This window comes from Nicotiana tabacum, chromosome 7 (assembly GCF_000715075.1).
Source record: "Nicotiana tabacum cultivar K326 chromosome 7, ASM71507v2, whole genome shotgun sequence".
In the NCBI taxonomy this organism is placed as follows: domain Eukaryota; kingdom Viridiplantae; phylum Streptophyta; class Magnoliopsida; order Solanales; family Solanaceae; genus Nicotiana; species Nicotiana tabacum.
Genome location: NC_134086.1, coordinates 133,612,939 through 133,627,089, shown reverse-complemented (window position 1 = coordinate 133,627,089; position 14,151 = coordinate 133,612,939). Strand labels below are relative to the sequence as shown.

Here is a 14,151-nt window from a genome sequence, read left to right as displayed (position 1 = left end):
GAATGTTTAGCTAGGACAGAAGGAACGTTTACTCTCTTGTACTTTCATTTCATCCTCGATATGTTTAACCCTTAGTCATGCAGATTGCAGAACAACATCAATAGTTTCGTATTCTTCAAAGCTTTTGCTTGTTGGAGACTGAAATTGAATAAATGAATGGTCCTTAAACCGCTATGTTGGGTTGTGTTGAGTAGCCCTCCAGTTGAGGACAAGTAACAAAATTTGCAAAATGAATGTGCTTTTGATTGGAACTGTAAGGTGGTTACATTCCATCATGTTACGAATCACAGGACAATACATCATATTAACAATACTATGGACATAAGCTAAGAGAATATGTACAGGTACTAGCCTAATAATGAACAAAGCAAAAATATACCCTATTCCATCTGTCATTTTCTTTCTGTTTTCATTACAATTCCCTCAAAAATTCCGTCAGTGCCGAAATTACCAGAAAATTGTTGAGGATCAACTGGACCTGGGAGCTTGAAAGAGATGGAGAATTGTCCTGTTGGACAAAGGTTCTGAGTTTGCATCTCGAATACTTGGGAGTACTTCCGGACAGTCCTGTCACCAGCTGTTGTCATTCCCTTGATAAATACCTTACCATCACTCTCCACTTCACTAGTAAAATCTCCTGCATTTAACCATAAATTTTGAATTAATTAGTGATGAAAAATCGCTGATGTGACCTGTGATAGCGAAACCAGAAGCATCAGTATGCAATGCAATGAAGTACTGAGAGAATCAACCAGCAGAACTTTGATGAGAATGACTGCAATTTATAAGAGGATTTTGCAAATCAAATATGTTGAAGAAACCAGAAAATTGGATATCATATTTATAAATTACTTTCATCTCTTTTTACTCCAGGGAGTGACACACGGAACAAGTAAGAGTCCTCGCTCTCTCCAACATCCAAGAGTCCTAGAACTGGTCCTATTTTACCCTTTGCTGCACTGCCAGTCACTGCAAATCCACTCTTAGTGGCAGCAACAATGTTACTTAGCTCCTCCTTAGAAGGGCGAGAAGGAAGGAAGACAATACTAAGCTCAAAGTCCTTAGAGCTGGTGTGCACCGATGATGGACCCGTATAACTGTCCGTCAGAGGACGGACATCTTTAAAGAGACTACCAAACGGAGTACCATTTAATTTCGTAGAGGTGTCTGGTGGTGCATCAGTAAACTGACCATCACCAGCATTCTTCCAGAGACTACTAAAAGGTGTATTATCAAACTGTCCGTTGCTATCAGGTCGAGTACTGTTGAATTGTCCGCCACAAACTTCCTTCAAGAGACTACTAAAAGATGTAGTGTCAAACTGTCCATTATTATCTGGTGGCATACCATTAAATGGTTCAACACAAGCAGCCTTCAAAAGACTAGTAAAGGAAGTATGTTCAAATTGTTCTTTATCAAGTGGTATATCATTAAAAGGTTCACCACAACTAGGCGTCTCCTTATATGGTAGGCTACTAGAAGCTACTGATGGATAGTGGAGGATATCTCCCGGCTTGGATACCTCCTGTTTTCCAACATTACTTAGAGCTTCATAATCAACACCGGCTTGTGACTTTGTGCAATCTTTATCCATAACAAGATGTGCTAGACCAGTGAGCTTCTTGAACCTCTTAACATCGTCTGGGTCCATATAACTGGTATCAGGGTCATTGAGGAATACAATGTTTGCAATAACATTATACACATGACAACATAAATGGGGATGCAGGCTGGGAGGAAATAGATCACAAAACCGAGGATAAGCTGCAGCTTGGCCGTGGTATAGTGTAGGAAGCTTTCCGTGAAAGAACTGGTGCAACCATGGTTGTGACAGGACAACAGACCGATCTGCCTTTCTTAATGCATGATAGTAAACCCTTTCTACTTCTATGGTTCTTAGGCATGAACCAGCTAGTTCATTGGAGATGTACGGAGGTAAGCCCAGATATTTTCTTTGTAGAACAGATTTTTTGCGATATTCTCCCTGGAGATCTGGTCCAAAGTAGGCTCCAGTGATGAAGTAAAGGAGGAAAAACTGATCATCCGTCGGAACCAATCCCCAGAAGTTCTTGTCCATGCTTGATCAAAACAGTAAGAACTATGTGAATCTATACAACGGCAACTAATCTGTTTCAGATGAAATGAAGCAGAGAAAATAGTGCATTTTAGCCAACCTTTAGTTTAAAACACGATTGATAGATATGACAAATGAGGACAGTAGTTGACAGCTCATGGAATGGAATCCTCAATGAGAAGTGTAGAACCAATTCTACAGAACATTATGGGATTTCAGAAGTCTAAGTCATAGAGAACTATGTCTTACAAGCATAGGCATAGAAACAAGAGGCGAGGAGAAGTTCTCTTAGAACTGAAAAGTAAGAAACAGGTGAGCCTTTTAAGAATATATCACCAAAGCATACTTGCATTTTTTTCAAATATAGATTTACGCATCACTATTTTTTACATTCTAAATAAACCTCTTCAGAGGAATTTCATGAGCGATGAAAAAATTTAGTCTGCCTTCTTTAGTTAGTCAGTTTCCATTAACCTTCTAAATAAACTATAGAATTATTGGCTTGTCAACCTTCAGAAGCATCTCTCAATTTACCAGTGATAGAAGCTGGAAATCTTTTGCTTAGAAGAAAAATTATCATTAAATATGAAATACAGTCATTAAAGTGACAGCATCAAAGAAAAAATGAAATAGGTCAGTAATTCCAATGCAAGCACAATACTGGGTGATTACAGCTGCTGGTTTTGTGAGCTATCAACAAATATTAAATAGTTTGAGAACATCTTCCTTTACTATCTTGTACTAATACTTTAAACGTGAGATAGGATTTATTAAGTAATAAATATAAACTAATGATCCATAATTAAACATGATTACTTCCATTAGTTTGATACCAGAGCAAGAGAATGAACAGAAATAACTTAAAATTGGTTGGATTTAAGCAGGTACAAACGCAAATTAAAAACAATTTTGACATTAGCAACAAATTGGCAAGTGAGAGTAGAGGTATACTATTCAAAACCCACATGCAAAAGAAAAAAGTACTGAAATTATCTTGGTAATTGGTTCAGATTATGTGAATTACCCAGTATTATCTCCAGTAATTTCCACCTAGAATATAATTCCATCAAAAACTTCATCTGTCATCAATAAACGCAGTCAAATTAACAACATTACATTGATGAATCTTACATGCAAGAATGCTAAATCCATGATAGTACACACTCAAACAATCAGAGAAATTGACAAAACAAAACACCTATTCAGCTGTATACATATTTAGACAAAGACACATGACTTCATTATGTGCAGTTTGCATATACTATATGCAAAAACTACAATTCTGTTTTTTCTTGGTCTACAAAAATGAATTGATTCCATGATTTTGAGACAAGTTAAAGTGTAGAATAAAGCGTACCAATGGGTTCTCCAGTTGAGCTGCTATTTTGAATGTCTCTTTGCTAGTAATTAGGTAGAGAGCCATGAACAATTTGGCCAGCAGTCATTCCATGCAGTGCCACGCGTCAACTTAAATGGACTATTTTTCATTTTTCCATTTAGATGTTACTACATAGTCCTAACAAGTGTTGCACCCAACATTAACTATTTTGTAAGGGAACTATATATAGAAACTCACCTTCAGCAATAAAATTCTTTAGGAGTTCATGTAAAGAATAGCTTTCACAGTTCCTTGGTCTACGATTTAGTTACTCAAAAATGGTGTACAGTAACTAATAATAGATATATGGTTACATGGTAAATAATAATAATATGAGAATTAATATGTAAAAGTTATTTACTCATTTTGTCTTTTAGATATTTTCACGCACATAAAATAAATAAATATATATACAAATATATATATTCTCTTATTTCACATTATATCCCATATATATAGACTCTCATATAATTTATACTAACACTAGCACGATATTTGATTTCCACCAATAGTAAACTCAAAGTAATAGATAGTACCAAATCAAACGTCATATATGCTATGTGGACAGTATATTAATATTGCAAATTTTTATGTTGAAAATAAAAATATGTGTCAACAATACACTAATACCAGTTTAATATTAGGTTCTTAGCCAAAAAAAAATTATATTGGAATTGGGGTTGAATACCTTTATTAATTTTGCATGTCTAAGTTTTCACACATTACCAGTTTAAATCCAGAATAAAAGAGAAAGATTATGGTAAGTTAAGCGTTATCAATATTAATTAATCGGAAAAGGGCCTAAAATGTCCCTCTACTATATGAAATTAGACATCAAAGTCCTCCGTTAAAAATTGGCCCCTTATCTGCCCTTGCCGTCTAAAAAAGGCTCAAAAATGTCCTTCTCCACTAACGGGAGACTCTAAAATCCACGTGGAATTACATTTGCCTATTTAAAAATTTCAATCCTAATTTAAAATGCCACATGGGTTGGAGTATTTTTAAATCCATGTGGCATTTTAAATTAGGATTGGAATTTTTATATAGGGAAATGTAATTCCACGTGGATTTTAGAGTCTCTCGTTAGTGGAGAAGGACATTTTTTAGCCCATTTTTAGACGGCAAGGGCAGATAAGGGGCCAACTTTTAACGGAGGGCTTTGATGTCCTATTTCATATAGTAGAGGGGCATTTTAGGTCCTTTTCCGTTATTTGCCCTGGATAGCATATTTTTATAATTACAGAAATCTCATTTATATCTATATCTATCTATATCTATATCTATACTATATTAAAAGCACGAAAGCTCTTAGCGAAATGTCGGTTCGCCTTTTTTACCCTTTAAATAATAAATTTTACATTAGACAAAATCGTAATTTAGTTATTTTTCTAATATTTAGAACTTTAAAACTAACCAAAATTTTAAATATTAAGTCTTTCCTTATTTGAATTATGTTAGAAGTCCTAATATTAAGGACTTTAAAGTAGATATAGAATCATTACATTTCTTTTCCTTATATATCAACACAGCAACTTCCATGAAAATATGTTCATATTCATTCTTCTTATCAGGGAACTTATAATTCTAACTAGATGTTTCCATATATTGTTACTATTAAAAGTAAGAGATTTTCTACCTAATTAAATATTTATTCTAATTATTAAATGTGTTTAAATATTACACAAATTTAGGGATGTACATAGGTTGGGTTGGTTCGGATTTTACAATTACCAAATCAAACTAATTGTGTCGGATTATTAAATCTAAAGATCAAACCAAACCAATAAAATTCGGGGTTTTCACTCTCGGGTTTTCTCGTTATTCGGGTTTTTTCCGGTAAAATCTTCGTAGAACAAAACATATAAATTATGCTCAAAATATTTCTTTAGTCCTAGTAAGATACAACTATATAAAGTATTTTCCAAGAAAATAATACAAAATATGAGATATGTCATGGCATTATCCTAAAATATTCAACAATAAAATTATGTAATATAAATATTGCTAATTAAAAGGCCATAATAAAAATAAACATAATCTAAGAGTACTAAGTCATGCTAAAATAAGTAGACTAATAAGGAAGTATTAAATACATGACTAAACACTAAAAATAGGTTATGCATTTTATCTAAATTATTGCAAAATAAAAAATAGATATTCAATACATTCTCATTCGTAGTATTGAATTAAATGTCTTTTGTTAGCATTAATATTGATTTAATGTTAGTTTGGGCTTTTGTTAGCACTATTTAATTTACTAATGTTAATGACTATAAAACTTATTGGAACATTCAAAAGTTCTAAGTCCAACCTTGAAATAATACCTCAAAAAATAAAATTATGAAATCTTTTAAGAAATATTTATAAATTACATCACAATAAGTATATTTATATATTAAATATATTTAAAATTTCTATATATGTAATGTCGGGTTGGTTTGGTTTCGGTTTGACTTTCTTTAGTTAAAACCAAACCATACAAATTATGGTCGGATTTTTTTTTTCCAATATCAAACCAACCCATAGTCGGATTTTTTTTCTCGGTTTGACTCGGATTATCGGGTTGGTGCGATTTGTCGGTTTCCTTTGTACAGACAAATTGATAACAGAATAATATATGATTTGAGTAGGAGAAAACTTTGAAATAATTTGCATCTTTTAGGAACTTATACTTTTTAGCGTGTTTCCCATCCTAATGAGTAATATTTTATAAGAAACTTACATGTCTTTTAAAAAATTGTGTCTGAGTAATAAAATAAATTGTGTCTGAAATTGTTGAATATTGATCCCATATAGCTAACTCAATAAAAGAAAAAAGTTTGTTCATGAAAGTCAGTCATTATTCAATATATACATCTTAAATTATATTCCAATCTATAATTTTATCAGTTCAATTTCACAAGTTATCATACTTTCTTTTTATTTTCAGTAAAAACACATAGTCCCGGAAGATTTAAAAAAAAATAATTTTTTTCAAAAACTATTCTCAAATTCATTTGAGAAGACATAAACACGGTATAGACTAAATATATATTTTGATTTTATATACAACTACTTTTTGTATTCAATTATTAAAAGACAGTGCTCTATTGAATAGACTATGTTAATATTCATCATTTTTAGGAACTTATGTTTTTTTCTTTGATAAAGTTTAATAACTCAAACACATTATTTAAAAATATTTATATAATTTTAAAAATTATATTCTTAGTGATACTAATAATTATTAAATATCCTTATTATGCTAGAACTAAAATACTAAATCACCCCAAAATGGGATTCATTTTCGTCCCAAAAAGGATAAAAAGAAAAATACTATTGCAGTATGGTACAAAAGAAAAAGAAAATTAAATGCACAAGTCAGCACAAGCAGGTAAAAAAGTGATTTAACTGGAGCAGGCCCTCAAGTCTTAAAATCAGAAGACCCGAATTGTAGAAAGCCAGTTACGCCGAGGAGACGAAAATAAGGCAGCAACGATGCATTCCTTTGGATACAGAGCCAATGCTCTGTTAACACTGGCAATCACCATACTTGCTTTTATGTGTGGCATCGCTTCTCTCTCTGACAATTTCAATTCTCCGGCTCCTACTGCTCAAGTTCAAGTACAACCGAAAACCCTACTCGAATTCAATTTTTTTAGTTTTTGGTACCGTTGTTTATTATTATTATTATTAGATCTGTTGTTTTTATAAAAGACCCATGTGTTTGATCACTTGATTCTTTTGTTTACATTTTTTTCTAGGTTTTGAATATTAATTGGTTCCAGAAGAAACCTGATGGTGACGACGAGGTATTTTTCTTTGCTGAAACATATGTTTTCTGATGATTTTGATAGGGGTTTTGGGGTTTTTTTGGGGCGTTATAGTTTCTGGTTAATTTTTGCTGAATCTGGCAAAGATTTAGGCGTTTAACTCTAAACTTGGTGTCTAAGATTGGTAATTGGGGCAAAGTTTTATGCTTTTAACTTTAAATTTGGTGTCTGGGATTGGGAATTGGGAATTGGGAATTGGGGCAAATACTTGTTGAAGTGTGTTTGGTTGACTTTTTCTTTTTCTAGTTCCTATTTCGAATCCATTGTATCCTTGCGTCATGATTATGGGCACTGCTGGATTCTTTGTGTAATCAGATGAAATTATATGTGACCTATATGCATTCTTGGCTAAATTAGTTGGCAATGGAAAAAACTTGAGATTTTCTGTTTTGAGGTATAAAATTGTTCAATTTATATAAATAAATAGTAACACATATAATTGTGTAAACTGCATATATTTTTCCATTATTCTAATTGTTTGCCATTCCTGTGATAACCGCACAGATATTACATCTATACTCTGTGGCTCAACCTTATTTGTCTATGTCACCTTCTTCAAACAAGCATATACCTATTCGACTTAATCTTGTCTCAGCACTAAATTTCTGATATTACCCTTATCCATTCCCAGCAGAGAGCCTAGGATGTTAATTTGAGTGCATTATCCATTTCTTGACTGGACAATCTTATGTGTTTTAGATCTGTTATAATTGAAATATCATTAAAAAACATGCTAGCATATGACATTTTATGTATTTGAAGGTATCTTCTCTTTTTATTTTTTTGCTTTTTCTTATCGATCTAAATGAAACTGGTTGCTGCTCTCATGTTAATTCCTAGTTAACATCGTTGATTAAGTGGTTCTATGAACTTCTTAATGTTTGAAAGAAGTTTGACTATATCATGTATACTTCTCTTTTTATGCAGATCAGTTTGACCTTAAACATATCAGCAGATTTACAATCATTGTTCACGTGGAATACTAAGCAGGTTTTTCTCTCTACCTTATTTGCACCATAATTTGGATTTTACTCTTTCATCCCTATTACTTGGGTCTGATTTTCTTATCTTCTATGTGGAGTACATATGAATGTCTGGATGTTTGGGTATGTATGCGTCTTATGTTCCACTAAGCTAATCTCTTGGACATTATATATGTACACTTTTCGTCCCTGGTCTAATATCATTGGAGTTCACTAGAGTGTAGAGGAGAGGTGGTCATTTAGTTGTTGATGCCACAGCTAACACTTGGAATTTTAGGATGTGAAATTGGAAAGTAGAATGTAATACAGAAATTTACCAGGCTATTGGTTACCTATAGCAATGTCAGATAGTAAAATCTATGCCTGTGAGAATGCTGGTTTTATTCACTTTCTTCCTTTTCTATTTTCTTTGGGACCAAATTTACAGTTGGAGGACATGATTTAGAGTGTCTTACAGCTTCACTATACCATTTATTGAAATTCTGTCAAGCATGAACCTAGCATGTGTAACAAGAGACGGGAATAATTCAAAAAGAACAAGACTCGCGTGCTCTGGGGTTCTGGTGTATGACAAGGTTTTTTTATATGACTGCAATAAGCTTACCAGATGTTCGAATTCAAATTTTATGGTTTTTAACTTCGGCCTCTTAAGATATATTTTGTATTGATCGGTCAGATTGCCTGTAAGTAGAGATTTCCTTTACACTTTGAGCGAGTATACAACTCTAATTATGCCAAAATTTGCAGGTATTTGTATTTTTGGCAGCTGAGTATGAAACTCCAAAGAATGCTCTAAATCAGGTCTATCTTTCATTGGTTTAGAACTGCATATATGTTTAATAGCTTCCTTGTATTATATTTATTGTTTGATAGTTATTTGAGGTTTGTGTCATTGTTTAATAAATGTACTGCAACTGAAAGTAAGTCTTAGCAGTAATTCAGTATGTATCAACGTGTCAGTCCTTTGCTTCTCCTTGTGAAAAAGGAATACAGTCCTGTACTTCTTTGTCAGTGATGGGATTTTCCTGTAAGTATGAGTATATGCTTAGCGAACCTAAGAGTGTGGCCTAATGTGGGTTAAGAATTATGAGGTCTCGGGTTCAAATCCAACGGGGCAAAAAATACTTGGCAAATTCTTCCCATCTGTCCAAAGTCTTGGTGGACAGAGTTACCTGGTACCTGTGCTGGTGGAAAGTAGCAGTAGGTATTAGTCGAGGTATGCACAAGCTGGACTGGATACCACGGTTAATAAAAAAGAGAGTATCTGCTTAGTGATACCTCTTGGGACTGTCTTCTCCTACTTGGGTGAGCAGGCTGTAGAAGCCCCAACAATACTGCAATCCCGAAATCTTTTAGGGACCTGCTTGAGAATTTGTTTTGTATCTTGTTTACCTACCAGATTAGAGTTTAGTTTAAATTCCTTCAACTGATCTGATAGCTTTACAAACAGATATCTCTGTGGGATGGTATTATCCCCAGTAAGGAGCATGCAAAATTTTTGATTCACACCACAAACAAGTATCGCTTCGTTGATCAGGTTAGTTTCGGAAGTATTTTGCTTTATTCTGTTTTCTTGGTCTTCTCATGGTATTCATAAGTACCTTATTCCTTGTTATAGGGAAGCAACCTCCGTGGTAAAGATTTTAATCTAACGCTTCATTGGCACGTTATGCCAAAGACCGGAAAAATGTCTGCAAACAAACTTGTGATGACTGGTTACCGCTTGCCAGAGACATACAGATGATGGAAGTTTTTTCTTTGTGCAATTTATCTGTAACTTTAGCCTCCACTGACAGAAAGGGAAAAAGGTGCTTAAACGAGATGAATTGGATAATTTTGTAGCGGATAATGTCACAGAGCTATTTATTGGCTTCAAATTCATTCACATATTGGAACTCTAGACCTTTAATATCGGCCGTTCTTTTATGATTGTTTTGATCGACTAAAACCTCAATTATTGCCTTTCCTCTGCTGGTCGGAGAACCTTAATAGGTATTTGGACAATATTAAAAGAAAAGGTGCTTGAAGTTAAAACTGAAAAGAAGTTGGTGGAAGAAGATAGCTTTTAGTGAAGTTTCCAACTGCAGGTAATTTTATGTGGGGAGGCTTCAGCAGTAAAAAGTATAGTAAACACTGAAAAGGTTTTCACTTCGCGAAAATGGAAAGGGATAAATCAAACAAATGGAATTTTATTGTTGTTGTCGGAGTATTTCCCCACTGACGCCCTTTTCCCCAATTCTTTAAAACAGTATCTTAAGGATTACTTTCAATGTCTGCATTTGCTATTTATTTGTCATCGATGAATACAGCTGTTTTTTAGCAAGCTTGTTCTTATTATGAATCAACTACATAAAAAATTAACTATTGTTTCGTTTTGATGTAGATTTAAGTGGATGTAAAATCTACCTACTCATGCATATGTGCTTACTATCATAATGCAGAAGATAATAATTGTATTGCAAAAATTTAAGTTAGCCTTTTGCACTTCTTATTGAGCTATCTGCATCTTTAAGTTGCACTGTGTGAATAAGAATATTTAAAGACAAATATACCCTTATTAAGCCAGCGGTCTTTATTAGATCGAAGAACAAAACCATTACTGGAAGATTTGTGAAGGAAGGGACCAATTTGGTCGTTGTGTGGCGATGTGGAGCTGACCAGGAAGGCAGTGGCAGATCCAGAGTGGAAGATACTTGTTCATTCAAATATAAACTTTAAATCCTGGATCTGGATCTGCCTCTACGGGAGGAGTAGTGGATGTGCCTTAGGCTTCTTTATTCTTTTTCATGGACAACCATCTATGGTGGAATTAATATTTTTTTAAGGAACGGATTTTGTGATAAGTTATGATCAATCAAATGGAGGTCATTGAGCTAGCTACTACTAGATAATTGAAGCCACAAACAAATAGACAATGACAACACTTTGCGGGATATGTGGAAATCCTTGTAAAACGACTGACAAACTGAAGTTTATCATCAATACCATGTGTCTTAAAACCTCGAACACACGGAAATTGTCTTGTTCTCTTTAAATACGACAGTCCAAAGAGAGCATGATCATGTTAAAAACTTACATGCCAAACTGAGTTTGTTGACAGGAAAACCATGTTTAACGTCATTGAAATAGCTCTCAAACAAGAATGAAAGACAACAGTCTGGCGTGCATCATCACATGAAAAATGACAAAACAGCTCAAATATTGTCTCTATCCTTAACTATAGATAAAGCCCTAGCTAAACTACAGACCTTTCCCACACTATAAATGTGTATACTCGCTCTTGTTCATCAATACTAAAAGGTAGTAACAAAAAGTTCTCTTCTCTTCTATCTAAGTATGGCCTCATCAATCTTTCACTTTCTTCTTACTTTCTTAGCTCTCTCAAATCTTGTTTTTCTATCACAATCAGAAGTTACTAGTACTAGAGCCCCCTTCAAACCTAATGGTCTTGTTTTGCCAGTGTATAAGGATTCTGCCACAGGTCTTCACATAGCTAACATCACTAAAAGAATTCCTCAGCGATCACTCCCATTTCTCATTGACTTGAATGGCAGGTTCTTGTGGGTAAATTGTGAAACAAACTATCTTTCGAACACCTATTTTGCTCCCTTTTGTCGCTCAACTCAATGTTCTCGCGCTGGTGTTCATACTTGCAACAAATGTTTCTCTCCTTCACCTAGACCTGGTTGTCATAACAACACTTGTGCTGTTACAACAACAAACCCTTTAACTCTCCAAACTGCCATTAGCGAAATCGCTCAAGATTCTCTCTCAATTCAGTCTATTAGTACTACTCAAGGTTCAAATACTGGTCCTTTAGTTACTATCCGTCATTTTCTCTTTGCTTGTTCGCCTTCATCTTTGTTACAAGGTCCTTTACCTAGAAATGTTCAAGGAGTAGCTGGATTAGGCCATGATTCAGTCTCTCTCCCAATTCAACTTGCTTCTCATTTCGGACTACCTCGTCAATTTGCCTTGTGTTTACCCTCTTCCTCACAGAAAAATGGTGCAATATTTTTCGGGACTAGTGGATCATATGAAACACAACCAGGACTAGATGTGTCACGAAATTTAACCTACACACCGCTAATCATTGGTGCACAAGGCGAATATTTCATCCCAGTGAGATCGATAAAGGTAAATAACAAGCTTGTACCAATGAACCGTTCATCTTTAATTACAACGAGGAGTCGAAATTTTGGTGGTGCAAAGATTAGTACTATAAGGCCATACACAGTTCTTGAGCACAACATTTTCGCTGTTTTCACTCAATTTTTCGCGAACCAACTCTCAGGGGTTTCTCGAGTGAATCCAATATCACCATTCGGACTGTGTTTCAATTCAAACAACTTAACAAGCACCAATGTTCCAAACATTGATTTTGTCATGCAAAATAGGAATGTTACGTGGACGATTACTAGGGCAAATTCAATGGTACAAGCACGACCTGGTGTGTCTTGCTTGGCTTTTGTTGATGGAGGAGAAAACCCAAAGAATCCAATAGTGATAGGGGTACATCAATTAGAAGATAACTTTGTTCAGTTTGATCTTGTGAGGTCCAGATTGGGTTTTAGTTCTTCCTTACTGTCACGTAACACTAGTTGTTCTAACTTCAACTTCACTACATCCACCTCCTTCGTTGATGATATGGAGTGAATTATGATCTGAAGATTTTCCTATTAAGGGTTTCAAATACATGTATGAGTCTGTATGTCTTTTTTTTTTCCCCCTAATGTTCATGTACTAGTTATTTCTCCTTTTTCTGTACTTTCTCCAAACCAAGCATTGGGTAGTTTAAGGTCTATGTAATATATGTACGTACTTTTAGTTTAAGTAAATTAATATCTTTTGTTGTTGTTCCCTCTTAAGATGCAAGTGTGGTTTTGATGCAAGGAGCGTTTGATTTCAATTTCTTTCGCTAACTAATTAACTCATTAATTAGAATCCTCTCTTATTGATGAAATCCAAGATCTAATCTGAGTTGCTGAGCTGAAAATAAAGAAGAAGCGGTTACACTAATGGAGAAGAAAAGAGTTCCTTCATTTTCTATTAATCTGGTTACAAACACTGTACACTACCCGTGTACATATACTAACAAGTTAGCTACTAACTACCTACTTAACGAACTAACCTTCTACTAACTTAACTTAGCTGACATCCAGCTGTATATTCCACTAACTATAAACCTAACACTTCAACATCCTCCCTCAAGCTGAATGTTGAAACAAGTCTTTTAACTTCAGCTTGGACGGTAGATAGCCGTGTTGCACTTTCCTAAGTCTTTTAGTCAGTAAATCATCTTGTTGTTCCTTGGTAGGTACGTGATGAGGCTTAATCAGTCCTTGTACATTTTTTTCCCTCACAAGGTGACAATTGATATCAATATGTTTGATCTTTCATGGAATATAGGATTAGCTGCAATCTGAATTGCAGCTTTGCTATCACAGTGTAAGTCTATAGGCAAGGACAACTTAACTCCTAGTTCTGAAAACAATCCTGTAAGCCAAGTTAGCTCTGCAATTGTTGAAGCCATACTCTTACATTCTACTTCTTCTGAGCTCCTGACCACTGTCTCCTGTTTCTTGAATTTCCAGGATATTAGTACATCACCAAATATGACCACATATCCTGTAACAAATCTTCTAGTTTGTAAATTTCCACCCCAATCCGAGCCACAATAGGCTTCAAGTCTTCCTGAGTCTTCTGAGGGCATCAACAGACCAAGACCTGGAGCAGTCTTGATGTATCTAACTACACTTAAAGCAACATCTATATGAGGCTACTTTGGTTTGTGCATAAATTGGTTGAGCACCTGCACTACATATGAGATATCAATTCTAGCCATAGTGAGATATAAAAGCCTGGCAATCAATCTCTAATAAGGTCCAACATTTTCTAATTCGT

At 34.5% G+C, this 14,151-nt stretch overlaps 3 protein-coding genes across 3 annotated transcripts; 2 read left to right on the top strand and 1 right to left on the bottom strand.

The window, feature by feature from the left end:
- Positions 1-80: 80 nt before the first annotated feature.
- Positions 81-3,438, bottom strand: LOC107815392 (increased DNA methylation 2-like). Its single transcript, XM_016640964.2, has 2 exons — positions 853-3,438; positions 81-637 (listed from the first exon to the last, which is right to left on the bottom strand). The coding sequence occupies exons 1-2, from the start codon at positions 2,075-2,077 to the stop codon at positions 393-395; spliced, it is 1,470 nt and encodes a 489-aa protein (XP_016496450.2). The 5' UTR covers positions 2,078-3,438; the 3' UTR covers positions 81-392.
- Positions 3,439-6,833: 3,395 nt separating this feature from the next.
- On the top strand, positions 6,834-10,156 carry LOC107815389 (signal peptidase complex subunit 3B). The gene is made up of 6 exons (XM_016640962.2): positions 6,834-7,055; positions 7,196-7,243; positions 8,192-8,254; positions 8,995-9,048; positions 9,698-9,784; positions 9,866-10,156. The coding sequence occupies exons 1-6, from the start codon at positions 6,930-6,932 to the stop codon at positions 9,989-9,991; spliced, it is 504 nt and encodes a 167-aa protein (XP_016496448.1). The 5' UTR covers positions 6,834-6,929; the 3' UTR covers positions 9,992-10,156.
- Positions 10,157-11,522: 1,366 nt separating this feature from the next.
- Positions 11,523-13,107, top strand: LOC107815386 (gamma conglutin 1-like). Its single transcript, XM_016640959.2, has one exon. It carries the CDS (start codon positions 11,584-11,586, stop codon positions 12,901-12,903), a length of 1,320 nt encoding a protein of 439 aa, XP_016496445.1. The 5' UTR covers positions 11,523-11,583; the 3' UTR covers positions 12,904-13,107.
- Positions 13,108-14,151: the final 1,044 nt, after the last annotated feature.

Excerpts from the sequence above, each read along its gene's own strand:
- LOC107815392 (XM_016640964.2), bottom strand. The coding sequence starts at position 2,077 with ATGGACAAGAACTTCTGGGGATTGGTTCCGACGGATGATCAGTTTTTC. Across the intron at positions 638-852 it reads TGGAGTAAAAAGAGATGAAA|GAGATTTTACTAGTGAAGTG; the intron begins GTAATTTATAAA and ends GGTTAAATGCAG.
- LOC107815389 (XM_016640962.2), top strand. The coding sequence starts at position 6,930 with ATGCATTCCTTTGGATACAGAGCCAATGCTCTGTTAACACTGGCAATC. Across the intron at positions 7,244-8,191 it reads AACCTGATGGTGACGACGAG|ATCAGTTTGACCTTAAACAT; the intron begins GTATTTTTCTTT and ends CTTTTTATGCAG. Across the intron at positions 9,785-9,865 it reads AGTATCGCTTCGTTGATCAG|GGAAGCAACCTCCGTGGTAA; the intron begins GTTAGTTTCGGA and ends TCCTTGTTATAG.
- LOC107815386 (XM_016640959.2), top strand. The coding sequence starts at position 11,584 with ATGGCCTCATCAATCTTTCACTTTCTTCTTACTTTCTTAGCTCTCTCA.